Source organism: Pristiophorus japonicus, chromosome 14 (genome assembly GCF_044704955.1).
Source record: "Pristiophorus japonicus isolate sPriJap1 chromosome 14, sPriJap1.hap1, whole genome shotgun sequence".
NCBI classification, from domain to species: Eukaryota; Metazoa; Chordata; class Chondrichthyes; family Pristiophoridae; genus Pristiophorus; species Pristiophorus japonicus.
Genome location: NC_091990.1, coordinates 24,970,425 through 24,996,276, shown reverse-complemented (window position 1 = coordinate 24,996,276; position 25,852 = coordinate 24,970,425). Strand labels below are relative to the sequence as shown.

General features: G+C 45.6%; 1 protein-coding gene across 1 annotated transcript; it reads left to right on the top strand.

The window, feature by feature from the left end:
- Nucleotides 1-69: 69 nt before the first annotated feature.
- On the top strand, nucleotides 70-25,852 carry LOC139279572 (taste receptor type 1 member 1-like). Its single transcript, XM_070898697.1, has 6 exons — nucleotides 70-333; nucleotides 817-1,001; nucleotides 1,394-1,496; nucleotides 2,919-3,575; nucleotides 11,288-11,500; nucleotides 25,202-25,852. The coding sequence occupies exons 1-6, from the start codon at nucleotides 70-72 to the stop codon at nucleotides 25,850-25,852; spliced, it is 2,073 nt and encodes a 690-aa protein (XP_070754798.1).

Below are 25,852 nucleotides of genomic sequence, written 5' to 3'. Positions count from 1 at the left end.
AATTCTTCCTTCTTTTTCTCCTTGTCTCCATTAGTTTTTTTAGCGGCCAGCTATCGCCATTTTCAAGCGATGAGGTTTGCTGTGGAACAGATAAACAACTCAAGCGAGCTCCTACCGAATGTCACACTGGGCTACCATATCTTTGACAACTGCGTCTCCTCGTTCAACATCCAGGCAGCGCTCGACTTCGTGTTGGGCGACTCACGGTGGGGAGCCAAGCCATGCCATGGTCTCCGCGGCTGCCGGCCGGGGGTCTCAGCCGTGTTTGGTCCGTGGGGGTCAGACAGCGCGGCAGCCATTGCAAGCATTCTTCATCTGTTCCATATTCCGCAGGTAGGTTCCCAACAACTGAACTCTTTCATAATCAGAGCCACTGCTTCAGGGCGGTTGACTGCACTGATTCCCTTCGAATGCATGGGATTCCGGAATTGTTACCAGTGTTTTACGATCACACTCCATTCTTGAAGCCTTGACCATGAATGTATTGGAGACCGTTAAAAGATTGTGGTTTTCTGATAGTCATTTAAGAAATGACTTGACACAGGGACATTGATGGAGTAATACATCGAAGATCAATGGGGCGAAATTGGGCTTGGTGGTGCCGTTTTTTGTATTTAAATTTTCAAAATGGCATCCACAAAGTGCACCGGACGCCATATTGGTGAAAGGGGTTAGCGTGCTCGCACCTAACGCTCAGCAAAAGCATACAGAGCAGGCAGATCATGGCATCAATCAGTGTGCAATCCTGGTTTGATGCCAGCACTGCCATTTTGGAGTTCCACGCTCCAGCCAACCCCTTCTCTTAACCTTGCTCAGCTGAATACGATGTTAAGCAGCATGAAGGACCCCCACCAGCGTTATTTAAAGGGATTCTCAACTACTTACAGGTTATTTGCTGCTTTATTTCTTCTGGCTGTTGCTGAAATTCTACATGTTGTGGGTGCATTCTATAGTTGTTTTCAGTTTCAAAGTGTGCAGGGAGTGGTGTGGCAGGTGCTGAGGTACTTTTTTTTGCTGACTTCAAGGCTTCTGCACAGAGCAAATATTTCCAGGCATGGGCACACTAGCGGACCTTCCTCATGGAATTGAGCATGACTGGGAGAATGAAGAGAGGCCATGCAGATCAGGACAAGCTGCTGGAAGAGGAGGGGTGGGGGTGGAGGAGAAAGGCTCTCAGCGGGAGACCATATCTACTCAGGGAGTTCAGCGAACCATTCTCCTAACTAAACTTCTGCGACGACCGGTGTTTGACATGTCTGTGCTTCACTAAGGAGGTCATGACGGAAATCTGCCAACTGCTGTGGCCACAACTGCAACCTTGGAGCAGGGCAAGGACCACATTGCCAGTGGCTGTGAAGGTGACTGTGACTTTTATGTGTCTGGCTCCTTTCAGGCTGTTGCTGGAGATATTAGCAACATCTTGCAGTTTGCACTTCACTGTTCTCTATGCAAATAGAGATAACTCCGTTTCATCCGCTCTTGCCAGCGACAAGCAGGTAGAGTGAGTATGAGGTTTTGCAAGGATTGCAGGCTTCCCCATGGAGCAGGGAGCCATTAACTGCACGCACATTGCTTTGCGTGTGCTTCATGTCAACTGTGCCATGTACCTGAAGCGAAAGGGATTCCACTCCCTCAACGTGCAGCTGGTACCAGCGGGCGGCCAATGCCCACGGGACTGAGAGCCCCGGGGATACGCTGCGCTTTGAGCAGAGGGTGGGTGGGGGAAGTACACGCGGAGAAAAGTAGAGAAAAAAGAATTGAGGGAAGATTTGCGAAGTTACCGACTGAGTGATACATATCGCATCCTTGAACATCAGGATGGCAATGAGGCAGAAGAGGCTGAGGGCAGGCTTCACGGCTTATTTATTTTGTGCACGATGCTGATTGCAGTCTCTGACTCTAGTGCTGCTCGACAGACAGCACTTTAATCACTGTGGGGATCTTTTATAGGGTGGCTGAAGTTTTACAAGTTAATGATCAATAGTGCTGAACGGGTCACTATATAGATTCATTATTTCACTCTGAACGTCAACATTTGATTGGAGCCCTGCCTTGCCAGACCATGGATTCCTGACTCCACCCTTCAATACGAAATACTGATAAGCTACACTGCAGCATCTGCTGTGACACTCCGATACCAGCCCTGCTGTGGGGATCCATGAGGGGCTGTGTTCCTGGTTGCAGCACAGCTGAATGTCACGCACTCAATGGGCTGGTCTTTCCCTGTCCATCTGTTTCTTGTCTTTCATACCTGCCTTCGAATTTTCTCGTGAAGGGCAATGATTGGGGGAAACTCGAGCAGAAATGTTCCATGGCCATGGATACAGAGGCTGTCCATGGAACAACTGGAGTTGTTCTCCTTAGAGCAGAGAAGGTTAAGGGCAGATTTGATAAATATGTTCAAAATCATCAAGGGTTTTGATAGAGTAAATAAGGAGAAACTGTTTCCACTGGGAGGAGAGCGGGTAACCAGAGAACACAGATTGAAGGAATTGACGAAAGAAGCAGAGGCGACATGAGGAAACAATTTTTATGCAGTGAGTTGGAATGCACTGCTTGAAAGGGTGGTGAAAGCAGATTCAATAATAACTGTTAAAAGAAAATTGGATAAATACTTGAAAAGGAAAATTAAAATCAGGGCTAAGGGAAAGAGCAGGGGGAGTGGGACTAATTGGATCGCTCCTTCAAAGTGCCGGCACTGGTAAGATGGCCATATGGCCTCCTTCTGTGCTGTATCATTCTATGATTCATGGATATATGAAGCTAAATTAATGCTGAATGGTGGTAAGATCTATTGTGTGCCAGTGGTGCAATCTTTGGCCACTGAAAAATGTTGGCTATAAAAGGCTCTGTTGGTTCATCTGTGATTCTGGCCTTGTTTCGTCAGAAGGTTTAAGTCACTATGTTTTCCATTCCAGATCAGCTATGGTGCCTCCAGTGAGGAGCTGAGTGACAAAGCGCGCTTTTCATCATTTTTCCAGACCATTCCAAGTGATAACAATCAAACAGAGGCGATGGTTTTATTAGTGCAGCGGTTTGGCTGGAACTGGATTTCTGTTATTGCGAGCGCGAATCAATATGGACAAAATGGAAAGCGCAGGGTGGTAGAGTTAGCTTCTGAGAGGGGGATCTGCGTGGCTCACCAGGGCATAATCCAAGCTCCAGGAACTGCATCAGAGCAAGAAACCATTGAAATGATCAACCGCATCAACTTCAGTAGAGTCAATGTGACAATCGTATTTTCTGGTTTCATCTATGCTAAAACATTCTTTCGCGCAGCGGTCAATGAGAATGTCACGGGTAAAATCTGGATTGTAAGTGAGTCTATTTCTGAGGAAGCAATCGCTTCAGAAATATTGAATGTTGAAAAGATCGGCACTTTCCTGGGCATTGCGGTCAAACAGGGACAAATGACCGGTTTTGGAGATTTTTTAGCAAAAGCAATTGCTGCCCAGAATCCAGCGATGGATCAGGATCATTTAACCTCAGCGAGGAACGCAGCAAACAGCAAGATCTACAGCCAGGGGAACTGCGCTCAGATCTGCACCGAATGTCAACACTTCACTTCCGCCAGTGTTCAGACTATACTGGGACCTTCAGTCTGGAGTGGAGAGAAACATAGAAATTAAGTGCAGGAGCAGGCCTTTCGGCCCTTCGAGCCGCACCGCCATTCAATAAGATCATGGCTGATCATTCAACCTCAGTACCCCTTTCCTGCTTTCTCTCCATACCCCTTAATGCCTTTGGCCGTAAGGGCCATATCTAACTCCCTTTTAAATATATCTAACGAACTGGCCTCAACAACTTTCTGCGGTAGAGATTTCCACAGGTTAACCACTCTCTGAGTGAAGAAGTTTCTCCTCATCTCGGTCCTAAATGGTTTACCCCTTATTTTTAGACTGTGACCCCTGGTTCTGGAACTCCCTAGCAACGGGAACACTCTTCCTGCCTCTAACCTGTCCAATCCCGTCAGAATTTTATATGTTTCTATGAGATCACCTCTCATTCTTCTAAACTCCAGTGGATACAAACCTAATTGATCCAGTCTCTCCTCATATGTCAGTCCTGCCATCACAGGAATTAATCTGGTGAACTTTTGCTGTATTCCCTCAATAGCAAGAACGTCCTTCCTCAGATTAAGAGACCAAAACTGAACACAATATTCCTGGTGTGGTCTCACCAAGGCTCTGTACAACTGCAGTCAGATCTCCCTGCTCCTATACTCAAATCCGCTAGCTATGAAGGCCAACATGCCATTTGCCGCCTTCACCGCCTGCTGTACCTGCATGCCAAACTTCAATGACTGATGTACCATGATACCCAGGTCTCATTGCACCTCCCCTTTTCCTAATCTGTCACCATTCAGATAATATTCTGTCTTCCTGTTTTTGCCACCAAAGTGGATAACCTCACATTTATCCACATTATACTGCATCTGCCATGCATTTGTCCATTCACCTAACCTGTCCAAGTCACCCTGCAACCTCTTAGCATCCTCTGCACAGCTCACACCGCCACCCAGTTTAGTGTCATCTGCAAACTTGGAGATATTACACTCAATTCCCTCATCTAAATCATTAATGTATATTGTAAAGAGCTGGGGTCCCAGCACTGAGCCCTGCAGCCCCTCACTAGTCACTGCCTGCCATTCTGAAAAGGACCCGTTTATCCCGACTCTGCTTCCTGTCTGCCAACCAGTTCTCTATCCACATCAGTACATTACCCCCAATACCATGTGCTTTAATTTTACACACCAATCTCATGTGGGACCTTGTCAAAAGCCTTTTGAAAGTCCAAATACACAACATCCACTGGTTCTCCCTTGTCCACTCTACCAGTTACATTCTCAAAGAATTCTAGAAGATTTGTCAAGCAAGATTTCCCTTTCGTAAATCCATGCTGACTTGGACTGATCCTGTCACTGCTTTCGAAATGTGTTACTATTTCATCTTTAATAATTGATTCCAACATTTTCCCCACCACCGATGTCAGGCTAACTGGTCTATAATTCCCTGATTTCTCTCCCTCCTTTTTTAAAAAGTGGTGTTACAGTAGCTACCTTCAAGTCCATAGGAAGTGATCCAGAGTCAATAGAATGTTGGAAAATGATCACCAATGCATCCACTATTTCTAGGGCCACTTCCTTGAGTACTCTGGGATGCAGCCTATCAGGCCCTGGGGATTTATCGGCCTTCAATCCCATCAATTTCCCTAACACAATTTCCTGACTAATAAGGATTTCTTTCAGTTCCTCCTTTTCGCTAGACCCTCGAACCCCTAGTATTTCTGCAAGGTTATTTGTGTCTTCCTACGTGAAGACAGATCCAAAATATTTGTTCAATTGGTCTGCTATTTCTTTGTTCCCCATTATAAATTCACCTGATTCTGACTGCAAGCGACCTACGTTCGTCTTCACTAATCTTTTTCTCTTCACATATCTATAGAAGCTTTTTCAGTCAGTTTTTATGTTCCCTGCAAGCTTCCTCTCATACTCTATTTCCCCCCTCCTAATTAAACCCTTTGTATGCTGCCATGTACATTGTGGCTCATACTCTACATCTGCTCCTGAAGTGTGACTCGGGATCCTGTGACTAGTCTACAACATTCTTCCCATCTCAGGTCAGCAGTACACATGTTGCTTTACTGAGAACAATGTTGATAAAATATTCCCAACCCTCTTTCTCTCTCTCTCTGCTCCTTGAAAGTACAAACTCTGGCTGGGGAATAGTTAACTTTTATTGTTGTTAAAAATTAGTTGTGGGGATGTGGGCATCGCTGGTAAGGCTGCCATTTATTGCCCATCCCTAGTTGTCTTTGTGAGGTGGTGGTGGGCCTTTGTCCTGAATGTTGCAATCCGTGCGGTAAAGTTGCTCCCACAATACCGCTCAGTGGGGACTGGTTTGATACAACTGATTATCTTGCTAGGTCACACAGAGGGCAGTTAATATTCAATCACATTGGTTTGGGACTGGAGTCACACACAGGCCCAGACCAGGTTAGGACGGAAGGTTTCCTTCCCTAAAGAACATTAGTGAACCAGTTCTTTTTAATTTAAGACAATCCCACAGTTTCACTTTAACTGATAAAACTGATTTTTATTTCCAGATTTTTAAAACTGATTTCAAATTCTCAAATTGCCATTATGGATCTGAACTCACATTCTCCAGATTATTAGTGAGGTAACATAATCACTCGAGTAGTGTTATGTATTTAACCCTTTATAATCTGCAGGACACCTGACCACCAGAGGGCCTACCTGTTGGAGTCCCAAGGGAGCCCAGCATCCACCCACGAGGTACCTGCTCTCTGGAGTCTTATTAAAGGAGCTAAGGTCGCACTTGCTCATTGTACACAGCACTCAATTTTATCCTTTATTATGAGTGTACCAAGTAGAGCACCCTAGACTGTGTGCCTGGACAGCGAGGGGCCAAAATTCAGGGTCCGTATAAGGCCCTTTGACACTGTTTTGCGGCGGCCGTGCGGTGGAATCGAGTGGTCGCCACGTTGCAATCCATTGGCCAACCTGACCCAAATTCAGGTCAGGGATTTTTTGGCCTGACCCACTGTTGCCCCGCTGCTGCTGACCGCCGCAAGCGTGTCATCAAAGCGCGCACCGCTGCTATCCCGCACCTACATTTTAATCTGCTCCAAATTTACTTGAAGAAATTCACAAGCCGCTGGACGGTGCCCCCGACAGCTTTTTCTGTTTGTGCACCTTGTCTACCCTCTCTGTGCCCTGACGCTGTGGCGGCCATTAAAGGCGAGTGCCGAATGCCACGGCCGCCATCCTATTTTTTTTTGTTGACCGACATATTGCTCCCCTGATTTCGGCTGGGCCACCAACAGGCAGCCTGGCACCCTTGCTTGGGTGCTGGGCCACTAGCCCAGCCGAAACCCTCCCTGGTAGTCCAGTGGCCGAAGCTAAAAAAATTCCCGATTCTCTCCCCTTTAACGGAGGGAAGAGAGCTTGGTGACGCACACGCGTAGTGTCATCACCACTGCTCCGCTGCTGAATGACAGCGGCGGAGACTAGATCCCGCCCCGACTTCTGCCCCTCAGCCTGACTTACCGCCGCACTCCATCCCTACTATGACCGACTTCCGGTCCGATGTCCAAAAAAAGAACAAAGTTCCGAAAATCTGTGCAAACGCTGCCTCAACACTCTCAGCGGAAAAATCATGTAGGAAATCGTTGGTACGCCAGCTTTCTGGCATGCCTGAATCTTGGCCCCTGAGTGTCAGTAGGATGTTGATGGAGGCCATCGTAGCAGGGTCTCACCTGACATTCACACACTTTCCAGCAGGGGTCACTGGTCAGTAACCAAGATCTGGCACATGACTGTCTGAGATCTCCCAAATGAATAGAGTAAATTTGAACCAAGAGTTTTCAAGAAACTATAAAATACAACCCGCAACTGCAAATGACTCCACAGTACAACTGGTCATACAACAAATCACAATGGGATGGCCAGAAACGACACACGAATGCCTGCCTGAAACGCATGCATACTTCAAATTTCATGACAAACTCACAACACAGGATGACATATTCTTCATAGCCGATCGATGTGTCATACCAAAAACCCTGAGATCCGATATTCATCAACGATTTCATGCTGCTCACACTGGCGTCATGAGCACTCTTTGATGTGCCAGAGAATCCGTTTACAGGCCAGGACTCTAGACCTCTTAGCTAGAGGGAGCAATACATTATATCGATACTTCCTAGCTAGAGGGTGTGATACATATATCGTTCCAACATCCAGCACAGGGCACTGCAGGCCTTTTTATCCCCCAAAGCTGCTCCATATACTCAGATTAGCAAACTCACACCAGGCACGGAGGCCAGGACTTTGCCAGGAGAAAAACTGTTCTCAAGTTTGAGTCATCTATTGTGTAAGGTATTTGGGCCACAGACACATTGATATACACAGACATATAACCACATTGCATGGACATGCTCTCACATACACAGACACATAAGCACATGTGTGTGCACGGACATGCTCTCATATACATAGAAACATAAAAAATAGGTGCAGGAGTAGACCATTCGGCCCTTCGAGCCTGCACCACCATTCAATAAGATCATGGCTGACCATTCACCTCAGTACCTCTTTCCTGCTTTCTCTCCATACCCCTTGATCCTTTTAGCCGTAAGGGCCATATCTAACTCCCTCTTGAATATATCCAATGAATTGGCATTAGCAACTCTCTGCGGTAGGGAATTCCACAGGTTAACAACTCTCTGAGTGAAGAAGTTTCTCCTCATCTCAGTCCTAAATGGCTTACCCCTTATCCTTAGACTATGTCCCCTGGTTCTAGACATCCCCAACATCGGGAACATTCTTCCTGCATCTAACCTGTCCAGTCCCGTCAGAATTTTATATGTTTCAATGAAATCCCTTCTCATTCTTCTAAACTCCAGTGAATACAGGCCCAGTTGATCCAGTCTCTCCTCATATGTCAGTCCTGCCATCCCGGGAATCAGTCTGGTGAACCTTTGCTGCACTCCCGCAATAGCAAGAACGTCCTTCCTCAGATTAGGAGACCAAAACTGAACACAATATTCCAGGTAAGGCCTCACTAAGGCCCTGTACAACTGCAGTAAGACCTCCCTGCTCCTATACTGAAATCCCCTAGCTATGAAGGCCAACATACCATTTGTCTTCTTCGCCGCCTGCTATACCTGCATGCCAACTTTCAATGACTGATGTACCATGACACCTAGGTCTCATTGCACCTCCCCTTTTCCTAATCTGCTGCCATTCAGATTAATATTCTGCCTTCGTATTTTTGCCCCCAAAGTGGATAACCTTACATTTATCCACATTATACTGCATCTGCCACGCGTTTGCCCACTCACTTAACCTGTCTAAGTCACCCTACAGCCTTTTAGCATCCTCCTCACAGCTCACACCACCACCCAGCTTATTGTCATCTGCAAACTTGGAGATATTACACTCAATTCCTTCATCCAAATCATTAATGCATATTGTAAAGAGCTGGGGTCCCAGCACTGAGCCCTGCGGCACCCCACTAGTCACTGCCTGCCATTCTGAAAAGGACACGTTTATCCCGACTCTCTGCTTCCTGTCTGCCAATCAGTTCTCTATCCATGTCAGTACATTACTCCCAATACCATGTGTTTTAATTTTGCACACCAAACTCTTGTGTGAGACCTTGTCAGAAGCCCTTTGAAAGTCCAAATACACCACATCCACTGGTTCTCCATTGTCCACTCTACTAGTTACATCCTCAAAAAATTCTAGACGATTTGTCAAGCAGGATTTCCCTTTCATAAATCCATGCTGACTTGGACCGATCCTGTCACTGCTTTCCAAGTGTGCTTCTATTTCATAGAAACATAGAAACATAGAAAATAGGTGCAGGAGTAGGCCATTCGGCCCTTCGAGCCTGCACCGCCATTCAATGAGTTCATGGCTGAACATGCAACTTCAGTACCCCATTCCTGCTTTCTTGCCATACCCCTTGTCCCCCCAGTAGTAAGGACTGCATCTAACTCCTTTTTGAATATATTTAGTGAATTGGCCTCAACAACTTTCTGTGGTGGAGAATTCCACAGGTTCACCACTCTCTGGGTGAAGAAGTTTCTCCTCATCTCGGTCCTAAATGGCTTACCCATTATCCTTAGACTGTGACCCCTGGTTCTGGACTTCCCCAACATTGGGAACATTCTTCCTGCATCTAACCTGTCTAAACCCTTCAGAATTTTAAATGTTTCTATGAGATCTCCTCTCATTCTTCTGAACTCCAGTGAATACAAGCCCAGTTGATCCAGTCTTTCTTGATATGTCAGTCCCGCCATCCCGGGAATCAGTCTGGTGAACCTTCGCTGCACTCCTTCAATAGCAAGAATGTCCTTCATCAAGTTAGGAGACCAAAACTGTACACAATACTCCAGGTGTGGCCTCACCAAGGCCCTGTACAACTGTAGTAACACCTCCCTGCCCCTGTACTCAAATCCCCTTGCTATGAAGGCCAACATGCCATTTGCTTTCTTAACCGCCTGCTGTACCTGCATGCCAACCTTCAATGACTGATGTACCATGACACCCAGGTCTCGTTGCACTTCCCCTTTTCCTAATCTGTCACCATTCAGATGATAGGCTGTCTCTCTGTTTTTACCACCAAAGTGGATAACCTCACATTTATCCACATTATACTTCATCTGCCATGCATTTGCCCACTCACCTAACCTATCCAAATCACTGTGCAGCCTCATAGCATCCTCCTCGCAGCTCACACTGCCACCCAACTTAGTGTCATCCGCAAATTTGGAGATACTACATTTAATCCCCTCGTCTAAATCTTTAATAATTGATTCCAACATTTTCCCCACTACCGATGTCAGGCTAACCAGTCTATAATTTCCGTATTTTTCTCTCCCTCCTTTCTTAAAAAGTGGTGTTACATTAGCTACCCTCCAGTCAATAGAAATCGATCCAGGGTCGATAGACTGTTGGAAAATGATCACCAATGCATCCACTATTTCTAGGGCTACTTCCTTAAGTACTCTGAGATGCAGACTATCAGGCCTCGGGGATTTATCGGCCTTCAATTCCATCAATTTCCCTCACACAATTTCCCACCTAATAAGGATTTCCTTCAGTTCCTCCTTCTCACTCGACCCTCGGTCCCCTCGTATTTTCGGAAGGTTATTTGTGTCTTCCTTCGTGAAGACAGAACCAAAGTATTTGTTTAACTGGTCCGCCATTTCTTCGTTCCCCGTTATAAATTCACCTGAATCTGACTACAAGGGACCTACGTTTGTTTTCACTAATCTTTTTCACTTCACAGACACACAAGGACGTGTTTGCATACATGAATTTTCTTTCCCCTTATTGGCCCTGGGCTTTTTGTCTGTTTTGTTGCCTTCCCAAGGAGTTTACACAGCTGCAGGGAGAAGGGTGGAGAGGGGATGAAGAAGTGTCAAGGTATGATTCTCCGGCCACCATGAGTGTCAGGCAGGCTTGATGGACTTGTTGGTCTTTTCCAGCCTGTAATTTTGCATGTTCGTATGTGCAAACTCTCACATACACATGCATTCACATGTCCATAGACACACAAGCACAGGTGTGGACGCACATAAGCAGACACACACACACACACACACACACATGTATTCAGCAGAGTCCTGCAGGTGATGCTGTTATTCATTGGGTGAGCTCCCAGCCTGGTGGAAGAGCTGGTTTCTCTTTGGTTCTATTCAGGTCTGTCCCACTAACAGGGACTAGACATACTTTAATGATTCTATTTTCTTTCAGTTGCTGGAGGGTTTGAAAAGAGTAAATTTCACCCTTCACAACAAGCCGATTTATTTTGATGAGAATGGAAACCCTCCGATGGGTTATAAAGTGATTGTGTGGGACACAGAAATGGAAAGCAGGTCCATGAATGTGATTGGATCCTACAAACCCAACCCAGGCCAACTGATCATCAACGAAACCCTAATCAAATGGAATTCTGCAGTGGGCTCAGTAAGTTATCCCTTCTAACCTTGGAATTCTTGGGTTACAGTGAGCGTGCTCTTCCATTTCCAACCCAAAGCTGCCAGCAGTTGCCTTCTACATCCCACGTTAATTCGTGTCAGTTTTAATTTCACCTCTCGCCAAATATCATGCCTGTCTCCATCTGTGTTCCTTCACATGTCGAGCTGGGAGGGGCGAGTCTAAGACTGCTCCGTAACCACATTTTTACAGGGTCTATCATGTAATGAACAGGGTCAGTCATGTAACGAACAGGGTCAGTCATGTAACGTACAGGGTCAGTCATGTATTGAACAGGATCAGTCATGTAATGAAAGGTCCTGCAGCAAGATACGGAGCAAGTGATGGACACTGAACAGGTAGTCGGAAAGAGGCTGCCCATGCTCAGAGAGATTGTGTTTGTGCAAACTGCTGAAGGAGGAGAGAGAGAAAGAGGTAGCGAGGTGAAATGTGCAGGACCGGGCTGTGCCAACAGTAAATGCAAAAGAGGATTGTCAGGGACATTATAAACGCAAGCCAGAAGGGAAGGGGGTGGGTGCAGGTACAGAGGGCTGAAGGAGGTTGTTGAGGTGTGTTGGAGTGATAATATGGAGTGATCTGAGGTAGGATCTGAGAACTTTGAAGTTGGTAAACTGGGGATGGTGAGCCAGTAGATCTTGCTATTGGGCACAATATAAATGGTCAACCTGAGCCTCTAGTGTCCATCATAGGCAGTCCCTCGAAATGAGGATGACTTGCTTCCATGCCAAAAAAGGATGAGTTCACAGGTATTTCAATGAACGACGTAATATTCCAGGTCCCGAACTACATGTTGAAGGGTGGAAGATGCCTGTGTGTGTTTTTTTTAAACGTGTGGTGGCGGTTGCACACCAGCCACGACAGAACTAGGCCTTGGTCCAGTGGCAAGGGTTATCCAAGACGACTGGAGACCTGCTCTGCTGCACGGACCTAGTGCGCACACATATCGCAGTGTGGGCTGGCCCGTGCTGCCCCTGGGCCCGTCCGTGCTGCCCCTGGGCCCCTGGCCTCGAACTCACGCCTCTCCTGGGCCCCAATCACGTCCTTCCACAGTCTCTCGCCACTCCTGCTGTATCTGCCCATGCTCCAATCACCAACCTGGACCTTGATGACGTCACTCTTTGCTGCCGTCGCCCTCCTGCACCAGCTCGCGCTGCTCCCTGAAATGGCATGCCTCCACGCTGCTCGTGAGCCGTGTCCAAACTACAGCCCGATGGCTAAATTCGGCCTTAAAACCCAGGGAACTCGGCCTATCAAGCCACAGTTTGTGTTTGTGCTTACATTTCTTACTCACTGGGATGTCCTGTTTGAAATTTGTGAGACCCTTAAGACTTTGACAAGGTGTGTTGTAAGGGTTGATGCCTCATTCGTCGATAAATTCTAATCAGAACACAATGTCAGCAGTGAGAATCGTAGAATAATACAGCACAGAGAAGGCCATTCAGCCCATCGTATCTGTGCTGGCCCTTTGAAAAAGCTATGCAATTAGTCCCACTCCCCTGCTCTTCCCCATAGACCTCCAACATTTTTGTTTTCAAGTATTTATCCAATTCCCTTTTGAAAGTTATTATTGAATCTGTTTCTACCTCCCTTTCAGGCAGTGCATTCCAGATCACAACACCTCGCTGCGTAATTTTTTTCCCTCCTCATCTCCCCTTTCGTTCTTTTGCCAATTACCTTAAATCTATGTCCTCTGCTTACCGACCCTTCTGCCATAGAAACAGTATCTCTTTATTTACTCTATTAAACACCTCATAATTTCGAACCCTTCAATTAAATCTCTCCTTAGCTTTCTCTGCTCTAAGGAAAACGACCCCAGCTTCTCCAGTCTCTCCATGCAACTGAAGTCCTTCATCCCTTTCATCCTAATATTAATAGGAACAGTGGGTTAACTTTTAGCAGTGGCTATCTGTGATAAACTTTATTGTGGTACAGACCTGAGTGGCTTACAAAGATAAAACTCTCCGACACTCCCAACCTACGCCACCCTTTTACACCGTCAGCACCTGAATCAAAGCAGACGCAAGGCCCTGAACTGGGAGAATGGCACCAGTAGAGCCGTCAACATGAGGGTGATGTTAGGAGAGAGATTTATGGTCCAAGAGTGTGAGGCAAATGAGAAAATGTGAACACCTAAAGCTGGGGTTATGTACAAGAGTGATTTAAATTAAACCCAAACCAAAGTGAGGGAACATTGGTGGGTCTGGGCACCTGACTGCTCCCTCCTGCTCATTTATGCGACAGGTTAGTTGGGTGGGAGGTCCCATCGTTGATAGAACTGCCTGGTCAATGCTGAATCTAATCACTCACTATGTGTGTGCTATTTATTACTAGCAATGTGACGTTTGTACACACACACACATACATCAGCCCCTCACCAGGTCGAATGATTCAAAGCCAGGATAGTGTTGCCATGCCAACCCTCCAGGATTGCCTTGCAATCTCCAGGAATTAAAGATTAATCTGCAGGACGCTGCTGTGAGCAACACTCGGGAAAAGAAATCAAAGGGACATTGAAAATAAACCGTGTTTTTTTTTTCATTTTCTTTGAACACATTTGTTGATTAGTTATAAATAATATTGCTGATGGGGGGAGAAAGGCTGTTTGACTGAGAGTCAAGAATGTACTGAGAGACTTTTTGCTTTTCAATTGACCGTGGGAAGGAAGGTCGAGCAGCGCGAGGATGGACGTGTCGGGCGACCAATGGCAGGGATGTAGAGGCGGGATTTGTGGAGGCAGGTGGTCATGTGATGAAAGCTCCAGGAATATGTTCAACCAGACCAGGCACCAATCTTGCGAATGTCATGGTGCACACTGTGTCCTTCCTCCTGGATCAGCATAAGAAACAAATTGGCAATGAGCGAGGACGATGCATAACCCTCGGGCTGAGCTCCCACTCACTGTGAGGTGACACTGAAATAAAGCAGTTCAGCAATCTGTACATCGTATATATTGCCCTACACCCGGGTTAGAAAGTGACCACTGGTTAACTTGTTTAAACTGGTCCCTACGTCAAATTGCACCAGTGAATGTGAAGCAGGCCAGAAGAAGAAACGAGACGGGTTTCACCGCTGCTGCTTCTTGTGTGAAGACTGTCCTGAAGGAACCTTCGAAACCAATGCCGGTTTGAACAACCTCATTATTCTGATTCAGGAAAAGGCGTTCCATCTTGAAGTAACAGTATAATGGCAGAATCTGTTAGAGGCAGAAAGCTAATGACAAGGGGAAGCATTGCACCAGTCACTGTGTGCAGCCACATCGTAAACGCATCCTGACTCCCTCTGGTTGGCTGTGTCAGCTTGGCTCAGCTGGTCATAAGCTTGCCTGAGCCAGAAGGTTGTGGGTTCAAGCTCCACTCCATGAATGGAATCTATATTACTGACTTGGATGAAGGGACTGAGTGTAATGTAGCCAAGTTTGCTGATGATACAAAGATGGGTGGGAAAGCAAACTGTGAGGCGAACACACAAAATCTGCAAAGGGATAGAGACAGGCTAAGTGAGTGGGCAAAAATTTGGCAGATGGAGTATAATGTGGGAAAATGTGAGGTTATCCACTTTGGCAGAAACAAATGGAAAAGCAAATTATAATTTAAATGGAGAAAAATTGCAAAATGCTGCAGTACAGAGGGACCTGGGGGTCCTTGTGCATGAAACACAAAAAGTTAGTATGCAGGTACAGCAAGTAATCAGGAAGGCAAATGGAATGTTGGCCTTTATTGCAAGGGGGGATAGAGTATAAAAGCAGAGAAGTCCTGCTACAACTGTACAGGATATTGGTGAGGCCACAGCTAGAGTACTGCGTATAGTTTTGATCTCTGTATTTAAGGAAGGATATACTTGAATTGAAGGCTATTCAGAGAAGGTTCACTAGATTGATTCCGGAGATGAGGGCGTTGACATAGAAACATAGAAACATAGAAAATAGGTGCAGGAGTAGGCCATTCGGCCCTTCTAGCCTGCACCGCCATTCAATGAGTTCATGGCTGAACATGTAACTGTCGAAATCTCGACCTCCGAAAAGAATGACTCCGACACTTACAGCTCCGGCAGAAGTTTCTTTAATTCGTTTGCTAGCAAGGGGTAGGTCACACTCAGTCAAGGGCTAAGTGAACACCTCCGAAATGGTACAGCTTCACAAGATATTTATACAATAAAACCCAAGTTATGGCCTCTCCCTGTGTATTGCTCTGTCTCACAGTCAGTGAATACAGATAAAGAGTTAATTACTATATCCTGGTCCTGACATGGTTTCCAGATATTTCCTTTTGTCAGGGTTATCAGTTGGCCAGTCGGCCATTACGCCATGAGAATGAGGTAATGGGCTATCACCTGTCTTGTATTGTGTCAGGATTGTTCAATTTCCTGGTCAGTTTATCTGTTTGCATCAAATGGATGATGTCTCTACAAGAGATAATGGCTGGTGGTTTGAGTCAAGAAGATAAGGGTGGGGTGACATGGAACTCTTGTCATGTAGACAATAGGAGAGCACCATGGGGGGTACTTGTCTCAGCATGACTTGTCTCCTAGCTGTCTGATGGCCATCAGCCATCTCAAACCAGGTTTAGCTGTTTATGCAAGCTGACTGCTAAAAAGCAGAAAGTTCTGGAAAGACCAGGACTCCATTTCGATATATATTGCAAGGCGCACACAAATACCATATGGTATCAGCTTAGATAAAAATACATTTCCACATTCCCCCATTTTGTCCTTCACAAGGACAACTCAATCCATTCTGATCTTGTACAGTCTCTCCATTTCCATTTCCACACAAGAGCCTTCAGCAGTTGTTGCTACCATAACTCTAGCCGTGGTCTCGGTAGGTAACATAGTTTCTCCCACCCTGGCACAGCAACACTTAATGACGACAAATAATAGATACAGGGCGTAGGCTATCAGCAGGATTTCCCCAGGGCTCACAACCATCCCGATGCCCAACCCCACAAGGTGATACCGTCCTGGCCAACTGTCTGTTTATACTCTATTACCTTTTTCCTGATGTTTTCAGCTAGACTGCCGATATCTTCTGATTTATCCGGGATATACGTACAGCATTCTTCACCTATTAATGCGTATGTCCCTCCCTCCTTGGCTAGGAGATAATCTAAGGCCATACGATTTTGGAGAGCCACTGTTCGAATAGCTACCATTTCATCATTTATCTCTTCAAAGGCTTGGGAAGTTGCGTTGGCTACTGATTCGACTAAGTTAGCCAGTTCCCGTAACTGCCATTCGGTCGATGCTATCCCATAGGGTGGCACCATTACCTTGAATATTCCGTTTAGCCACGTCAAATCCCGTTTAAATCTATGACTTCCATAGGCCTCCTTTAGAGTCCTTACTGATCTGATAAGGGGTACCACATATCCTAAGTAACAGGACCCTGTCCAGTTGGCTGGTAACCATGGGTAGGCTTTATGGCCACAAATAAAGTAGGTGCAATTATAGGGCGTCAGCTCCTGGTCCTTTTGCACTATCCCTACTCGAGTGGTCTCACCTTCCCACCCTTCACCTGGGGCTTTGTTATGGACCGTTGTCCAGCCAACGGTTGCTATCTTTCTCTCAGTGGGATTAGTTGTGGCTTGCCATTTAATCATTTGGGAACACTTGCTGCGTCCCATTTCTGGTCCTGTAGTCTCATTACTCACTAGGCATATTATACCTTCAGGATTTCCTATTCTGGGAGTAATGCTTAGGAAGGGAGGCTGATGGTTATTATCATAATGGGCTGGTACCATCCCTGGAAGGCTGTACGTTTATACCCTGCCGACCTCCATTCTGTTTGCTCCTTCGTTTCTGACCCCTTAGTTAGGTTTGTCCTATTTGGCACTGTCAACCATTCTACCATTTCTGATTCGTTAAAGGGGACAGATCTCAGGGAAATACCCCCTTCGGAGTGGACAGGTACATGGGAACATATCCAACAACTCGACAAGTTTCTTTCTTAAACATACTTATGACTCAGTGCCATAAATACGTTTACGTGCAATTCCCTTCGGTGGCGGGTCTGTACCCCTGGTGTAATCAATAATGCGAAGTAAAACCCTGTCAAGCCCAGCACCATCAGTCCCCATAATCCATACAGTTCCTTATTCAGTCTTCCTTTTTCTGTTCCTCTGGTTCCTTCTTCCCTTCCTCCTGGTCGGGTGCCCGTTTGCAATGGGATGTGTGGATCCATGTTGGTCTTTCCTTTACCTTGATTGCAGTATTGGTCGCCAGCAAGATCTGGTATGGTCCTTCGAATCTTGGCTGTAGACTGCTTTTTCTTTTAAAAATCTTGATGCAAACAAATTCCCCTGGCTCCAGGTTATGACACTTCCCTTCCACTGGCTTGACTTGGGCTTCCTTTACCTGTGAATGAAAGCTGGAAATACATTTGGTTAGTGCAATACAATAATTCAACATATTTTCCTCCATTTTGTGGATGACCATCTGTTTTGCAGTAAATGGTGCTGTAAAAGGTAGTCGTTGGGGACGTCCCATAACTATCTCATGCGGTGACAGGCCTGTTGTTCTGTTGGTTGTAGATCGCATTACCATCAAAGCTAAGGGCAGCAGTTCTGTCCATTTCAGTCCAGTGTCATTGCATAGTTTTGCCAGCTTATTTTTAAGCATTCCATTATATCTTTCAACAAGTCCAGCTGATTGTGGATGATAACTGCAATGAAAACGTTGATTAATCTGCAAAGCTTTACACATTCCTCTTATAACAGTTCCCGTGAAATGTGACCCGTTATCACTAGAAAGCTTAGCAGGAATTCCGAAGCGCGGTACGATTTCTTTTAACAAACATTTAGCAACAGTAGTGGCATCGGCCTTTTTACATGGAAAGGCTTCAATCCATCTAGAGAACACATCTACAATAACTAATACATAACTTGAATCCCATACACATAGGTAATTCAATAAAATCCATTTGTAAATGTACAAAAGGCCCCACTGGATTTGGGTGGGAGGCAGACTCTACTTTTTCCGTCTTACCCAGATTCATTGTCTGACAGGTAACACAATTTTCACAGATTTGTTTTGCAATTGCCGAAATACCTGGTGCATACCAAGTTGCCAAAATATAATCTGCCACCCCCTTTGCCTGCATGTGTGAATGTATGAACACATCGGGCAATCCATGGAAGTAAGGATCTGGACGCCACCACACGGCCGTCGTGGTGAACCCATAATCCTTCTGGATTTTTATAACATTGATCCTTCGTCCAGGTCACCACCTCCTCCGTACTGGCCTGTGTCTGAAAGGCCAGCACATCATTAATAGTGGGTGGCGGGTTTGAGCAATTATTTTTCCTTAGTGGGAACAATGACACCTGCATCCCCCCTTTTCAATGACACCTGCATTCCCCCTTTTGACAGAGCTGCTGACTTAGCTGCATTATCAGCTCTGACATTCCAAAGTGCCACCTCATTCGACTGGGCTGTATGTGCTTGGCATTTGATAATGGCAAGTTTCAAGGGGCATTGAATGGCTCGCAGGAGATTTTCCACTTATTCTGCATTTTTGATAGTGGTTCTTGAAGAAGTCAGGTACCCGCGAATCTTCCAAATTTGTCCATAATCATGTGATACCCCAAAAGCATACCTGGAGTCAGTGTAGATATTAACTGTGTGTCCTTCAGCCAGAATACAGGCTCGAGTTAACGCAAAGAATTCGGCTTGTTGGGCTGAAAAGGAGTCTGGAAGAGGGGCTGTTTCGACAACATTAAACTGAGTTACAATTGCATAAGCCGCTCTCGGTTGGCCCCTATCATTTCGTAGGGCTGATCCGTCAACATAGTACACTAAATCAGGGTTACACATTGGTACATCTGTTAGATTGATACGTGGTTTAGTCACTAATTCGGTTACCATTTCACATGAATGGGGTTCGCCGTCGTCTTCCGTGGGGAGTAGAGTGGCTGGATTTAAGGTAGTGCATCTTTTGATAAGGTTCGGATTTGATAACAGTTCGACCTCGTATTTAGTGGTTCTTGCGGAGGTTAGGTGTTGGGTGGCACATTTAGTAAGTAAAATCTCGACAGAGTGTGGGATATATAAAATGGTCTGATGATTTAGAGTTATTGTCTGAGCCTGCATAATAAGCTGCTGCCAACGAAGGAAGACATCCTGGTAGTCCGCGTGCCACTGGGTCTAGTTGGGTACTGAAATATGCTACCGGTCGCTGCCTGTCCCCATGTAACTGAGTCAAAACAGATTGTGCAAAACCCGACTTGTGATGCACAAATAAGTTGAATAGCTTAGTGTAATCTGGTAATCCCAAGGCGGGTGCTGAAGTGAGGGACTGCTTAAGACTCTGGAAAGCATTCCGGGATACTTCATTCCAAATCCTTCTTTAAGCATTGTGAGAATATAGTAGATTCATTCACAGCTCGTAGGTCATGGACAAACCTCCATTTGTGTGGGCTTCTGAACTGGACGAATCTGTGTGTTACACGGACTTCTCATTTATGCTTATAGTGATTCACAGATCACAGAATGTAAAGTACTTGTTTTCTAATCTTATTAAAAGGCTTCCAAACCCAAGATTTTTCCAATACACCCAAAATGTTGATCAAGGAGATCACCTGAAATATCTCAAGATCCCAATTCAAATATTGTACTGCCATTCTTTATCCAAAAAAAATCCTCTTACTGAGCTAGAAGCTTTTGTACCAAGATTTTACACCAAGGACAATGAGAGTATACTCCCCCAGCCTGCACCTCGAGAGACCCACAAAGGCTTTTTAAAAAAAAAAAGTAATTACAACTTTTAACCACCGGGACCATGTCTCAACAAACCTATCCTTTGTGCATTTCCTAGCTCCGTAACTTCTCATCCGAATAAATCCACACCTGCGTTTCTAACTTAAAATGTCTTAAACTTCCCACATACAGGACAACACTATGAAGGGTTAAAAAACTTCACTTTGTTTGAAAAAGTGGGTGGAGCTAAAACAAACAGGCAGCTCCACAACCTTTCCAAACAGGTTTCCAGACACAAGGAAGAAACACAGAAGCACTCTCATTCAAAGACAAGACATTCACGCACTCTCAAAGACAAGACATTCACAAAAGTCTCTCTCCATTCAATAAAGTTTTTTTTTTGCTAGCTTTATTTTTTTTTGAATCCATAAGTCACTATCAGGTTCTCTTTTTTTTTACATTTGATTTACTTCCTCTGTTAATTTTACATGGGCTTGAAGAATCGGAACCCAGGCCTTTTCTATTACTTTCCTCTTTTTTTTCTGCTACCTGGATCTCTGTTTATAAGACACTCCTCTAGACATGTTGTTCTCTCTAAATTAAATGAACCATCGGGTGGAAATGGCCTGTTTTCACCCTTAGTCCACTTTACCGGTTTTTGTTTCTTTGGTCAATTGAAGACTGACCACAATTCTGGAGCATGACATCGGCTGGTGTGCCTTTTGTGGTGTTTTAACTTGCTCCAGCACCTATTCTAGATGATTACGATTTTCCACAGTTTCTGATCTCACAATCCTTTCGGCCAATCGAGTTCTCTACGCCCGCTTCTCCTGGCCGTTACGTGGCCTGAAAAGGCTCTTAATTCGGGCTCAGTCTGGGTGTGTGAGATATGTTGGCACAAACCAACCGTAGTTGATCAATCAGTTACTGTTTCTTTTCTTAATCAATCCTTGTGTTTTTTTTTTCCCGAATCACAATTTTCCCTAGTGACTCTTCCCGTTTCTCTAATGGCAATCTCTCACAAATGTATTGCACACAACAGTATAACAAGGACAACAAACAATATTCTCAGTCTGCGTTGTACGCCACTACAGACCGAGTCCTTAACTTATCCTAATAAAAAAACTGATAAAACTTATGGTTCCATACCCAAACTCTTATAACATAAGAACCTTTGATCGATTGCGCTTTCTTTTTTTTTTTCTGTACTCTTATCACATAAGAACCCCTTCCGAATTAAAAACAATAAAAATCTTATCACATAAGAACCTTCGATCGATTAGCGCTTTCTTTTTTTTTTCTACTCTTATCACATAAGAACCCCTTCCGAATTAAAAACAATAAAAATCTTATCACATAAGAACCTGGAACCCTTTTCGATCGACTAGTGCTCCCTTACCTACTGAAACCTTTCCCGGGCTGTTTCAAGATTTTTCCAGAACCTGTTCTCTTCTGCTGGCGAGCTGAGAAAGAAATGGTTATAAAAAATACCTTTAGCTTTTAAATGCCAAGTCTTGTAGATTGCAGTACCTCCCCTGTGGACAACAGATTACATATGCGATTCAACAGTGAAGAAACCTCTTGTGAGCAAAAGGCTCACCTTGTTTGGCCACTGAAGCCTTTCACTGGAGAGGCACTATGCCTGTATCCGTTTTACTCACAGGACAGAGAGTATGCATCTCGGTGGAACCTCCAAGAAGTAACTGTCGAAATCTCGACCTCCGAAAAGAATGACTCCGACACTTACAGCTCCGGCAGAAGTTTCTTTAATTCGCTTGCTAGCAAGGGGTAGGTCACACTCAGTCAAGGGCTAAGTGAACACCTCCGAAATGGTACAGCTTCACAAGATATTTATACAATAAAACCCAAGTTATGGCCTCTCCCTGTGTATTGCTCTGTCTCACAGTCAGTGAATACAGATAAAGAGTTAATTACTATATCCTGGTCCTGACATGGTTTCCAGATATTTCCTTTTGTCAGGGTTATCAGTTGGCCAGTCGGCCATTACTCCATGAGAATGAGGTAATGGGCTATCACCTGTCTTGTATTGTGTCAGGATTGTTCAATTTCCTGGTCAGTTTATCTGTTTGCATCAAATGGATGATGTCTCTACAAGAGATAATGGCTGGTGGTTTGAGTCAAGAAGATAAGGGTGGGGTGACATGGAACTCTTGTCGTGTAGACAATAGGAGAGCACCATGGGGGGGTACTTGTCTCAGCATGACTTGTCTCCTAGCTGTCTGATGGCCATCAGCCATCTCAAACCAGGTTTAGCTGTTTATGCAAGCTGACTGCTAAAAAGCAGAAAGTTCTGGAAAGACCAGGACTCCATTTTGATATATATTGCAAGGGGCACACAAATACCATATGGTATCAGCTTAGATAAAAATACATTTCCACAGTACCCCATTCCTGCTTTCTCGCCATACCCCTTGATCCCCCTAGTAGTAAATGACATATGAAGATAGGTTGAGTAGGTTGGGTGTATACTCATTAGAGTTCAGAAGAATGAGAGGTGATCTTATTGAAACATATAAGATAATGAGGGGGCTCGAGAAGGTGGATGCAGAGAGGATATTTCCACTCATAGGGAAATTAAAACTAGGGGACGTAGTCTCAGAATAAGGGGCCGCCCATTTAAAACTGAGATGAGGAGGTATTTCTTCTCTCAAAGGGTTGTAAATCTATAGAATTCTCTGCCAGAGAGAGCTGTGGAGGCTGGGTCATTGAATATATTTAAGACGGAGTTAGACAAATTTTTGAGCGATAAGGGAATAAAGGGTTATGGGGAGCAGGCAGGGAAGTGGAGCTGAGTCCATGATCAGATCAGCCATGATCTTATTAAATGGCAGAGCAGGCTTCTATTTCTTATGTCCTTATGTTCTTAATGTAGACTAACAGAGCAAGGAGGGAGTGCTATCTTTCGGATGAGATGTTAAAACACGGCCCCATCCAACATTTCTGTGTGGGTATTAAAGATTCTATGGCACTATTTGAAGAAAAGCAAGTAGTTCTCCTGTGTTATGGCCAACATTCCTCCCCGGGCCAACATTCCTCCCCGGGCCAACATTCCTCCCCGGGCCAACATTCATTGCTGAAGCAACGCCACCAAAAATAAATGAACTGGCCATTCAATTCATTTTCTGCTGGTGGAACCTTGCTGTGTGCACATTGGCTGCTGAATTTACCTGCACACCCACCCTGGGCAGTGTATTTACTGACTAAATCCCTGCTGTGCTGGCAAGGGCGCTGCATCGTGACTTTTGCTAACAAAAATAATTCCCCCATTAAATAAGTTACATCTGTTTCATGCTATTTTGTTGAGACTGATCTGGTATCTGTCCTGACAACAAGAGCTGGAATTCCTGCCTGCATATAAAAGAGCACCAAACACGAGGACAATACATTGTCCAACTCCGCCATCTTTGTGCCAAGTGGTCACGTTGGCACTGGTGCTGTCTCCATTGGGGATCAGTTGCACATATCAGGAAGATCCCAGGGCCAGCCTCATACCTCACCGAGTTGGCTTTTATCAGCCGGGATGGGCATGGGGGGACCACGATTGGCTGCAGTGCCCCTTGGCTGGGGAGGGGAATTTGCAGCCAGGGTTCTGACTCCCCTGCCTTATGGAGGTTGCTAAAGACTGCTTTCCTGTGCCTACACTCACTGTCTTGTCTCCCGGCTGAAGAATCGCCATTTGACTGAGCCACTGTAGGACTGTGCCCAACAGGAGTCCGCACTGTAGGACTGTACCCCAACAGGAGTCCGCACTGTAGGACTGTACCCCAACAAGAGCTCGCACTGTAGGACTGTGCCCCAAACTGTAGGACTGTACCCCAGCAGGCGTCTGCAAAGGGGTCCGCACTGTAGGAATGTACCCCAGCAGGAGTCTGCACCGTAGGAATGTACCCCAGCAGGAGACAGCACTGTAGGACTGTACCCCAGCAGGAGACAGCACTGTAGGAATGTACCCCAGCAGGAGTCTGCACCGTAGGAATGTACCCCAGCAGGAGTCTGCAAAGGAGTCCGCACTGTAGGAATGTATCCCAGCAGGAGTCCGCACTGTAGGAATGTACCCCAGCAGGAGACAGCACTGTAGGACTGTACCGCAGAGTGAGGGGACACATAAGAACATAAGAAATAGGTGCAGGAGTAGGCCATTGACCCCTCGCGCCTGCTCCGCCATTCAATAAGATCATGGCTGATCTGATCTTGGGCTCAGCTCCACTTCCCTGCCTGCTCCCCATTACCCTTGACTCCCTTATCGTTCAAAACTGAGTTTTAGGTAAAGTATGCAAAGCAGAGTGTAAGAAACACAGACACTTGAATTAAATAAAAGGTTTTTGAGAATTCTGAATCAGAAATTTGCCCGCTCTAACATTCTCTGTGAACAGATTACTGTGTGGGAGAGAGCTTTGGAGCTTAGGAAGTTTTACTGCAGGGATTGTTTAAAGTAGAGACCTTTGACTCTTTTAAAGGAACAACGAATCAATACTTGAAACAAAGGAAGATACAGAACTGCGACGGGAGAGACGGACAATGGCTTTAGGTTTGGACTGCTCTAGCAAAGAGCTGGCACAGCCACGATGGGCCGAATGGCTTCTTCTGCACTGCAAGCTCAGAGCCAAACGTGGCATGTTTGAGGGGAGGGAGTGTGCTGTAAGAGGCAGATGGCGGATGTTGCAGCTCTAACCCTGTCGTTGTTTTACAGAATGTGCGGACTGTTCCTTGGACCAGTGGTCACCTGAGCAGAGCTCGACCTGCTACAACAGGTCTGTGACTTACCTGCGGTGGGATGATACCATTTCCATTGTGTTGTCAGTGATGTCAAGCACCGGGCTCGTACTGACGGCTGGGATCACTCTGATCTTTGTCGTTTAACTCAACACTCCGGTTGTCAAGGCAGCGGGAGGGAAGCTGTGTTTCCTTATGCTGCTCACCTTGGTGTCTGGTTTCTGTAGTGTGTTCTCCTTTATCGGAAAGCCCAACGACGTGATCTGCAGAGTGAGTTGGCCACTGTTTACTGTGAGCTTCACGGCCTGTCTGGCATGTATATTCGTCAGATCGTTTCAAATAGTCTGTATATTCAAAATGGCCACCAAGTTGCCTAAGGCCTATGATTATTGGGTTAAATACAATGGGCGGTATGTGTTTGTGTTTGCAAGCACATCCCTTTCCGTCATCCATTGTACAGTATGGATGGTCCAACAGCCCATAGTGACAGTGATTAATTATAGCCTTTCTCAAACAGAAATGATCTTACTGTGCGCCACCCACAATGACCTCTCGATGTTCCTGTCGGGTTTTGTTTACACCGGGGTTCTGAGCATGCTCTGCTTTGTCTTTGCTTTCTTGGGGAAAGATTTGCCAAAGAATTATAACGAGGCGAAGTATATCTCCTTCAGCATGGTGCTGTACATCGCCTCCTGGGCTGGCTGCATGCTCGTGATCCTCTCGGGCTTCGGAAAATATCTCCCCATGGTCCAGGCCCTGGCTACTCTGCTCAGTCTCTTCGGAATCCTGGCTGCTTATTTCCTCCCTAAGTGTTACACCATTCTGTTTAAACCCCAGTGCAACACAACTGCATTTTCCCAAAGCTGTATCCAGGACTACACAAAGAATAGAGTTGCCTAG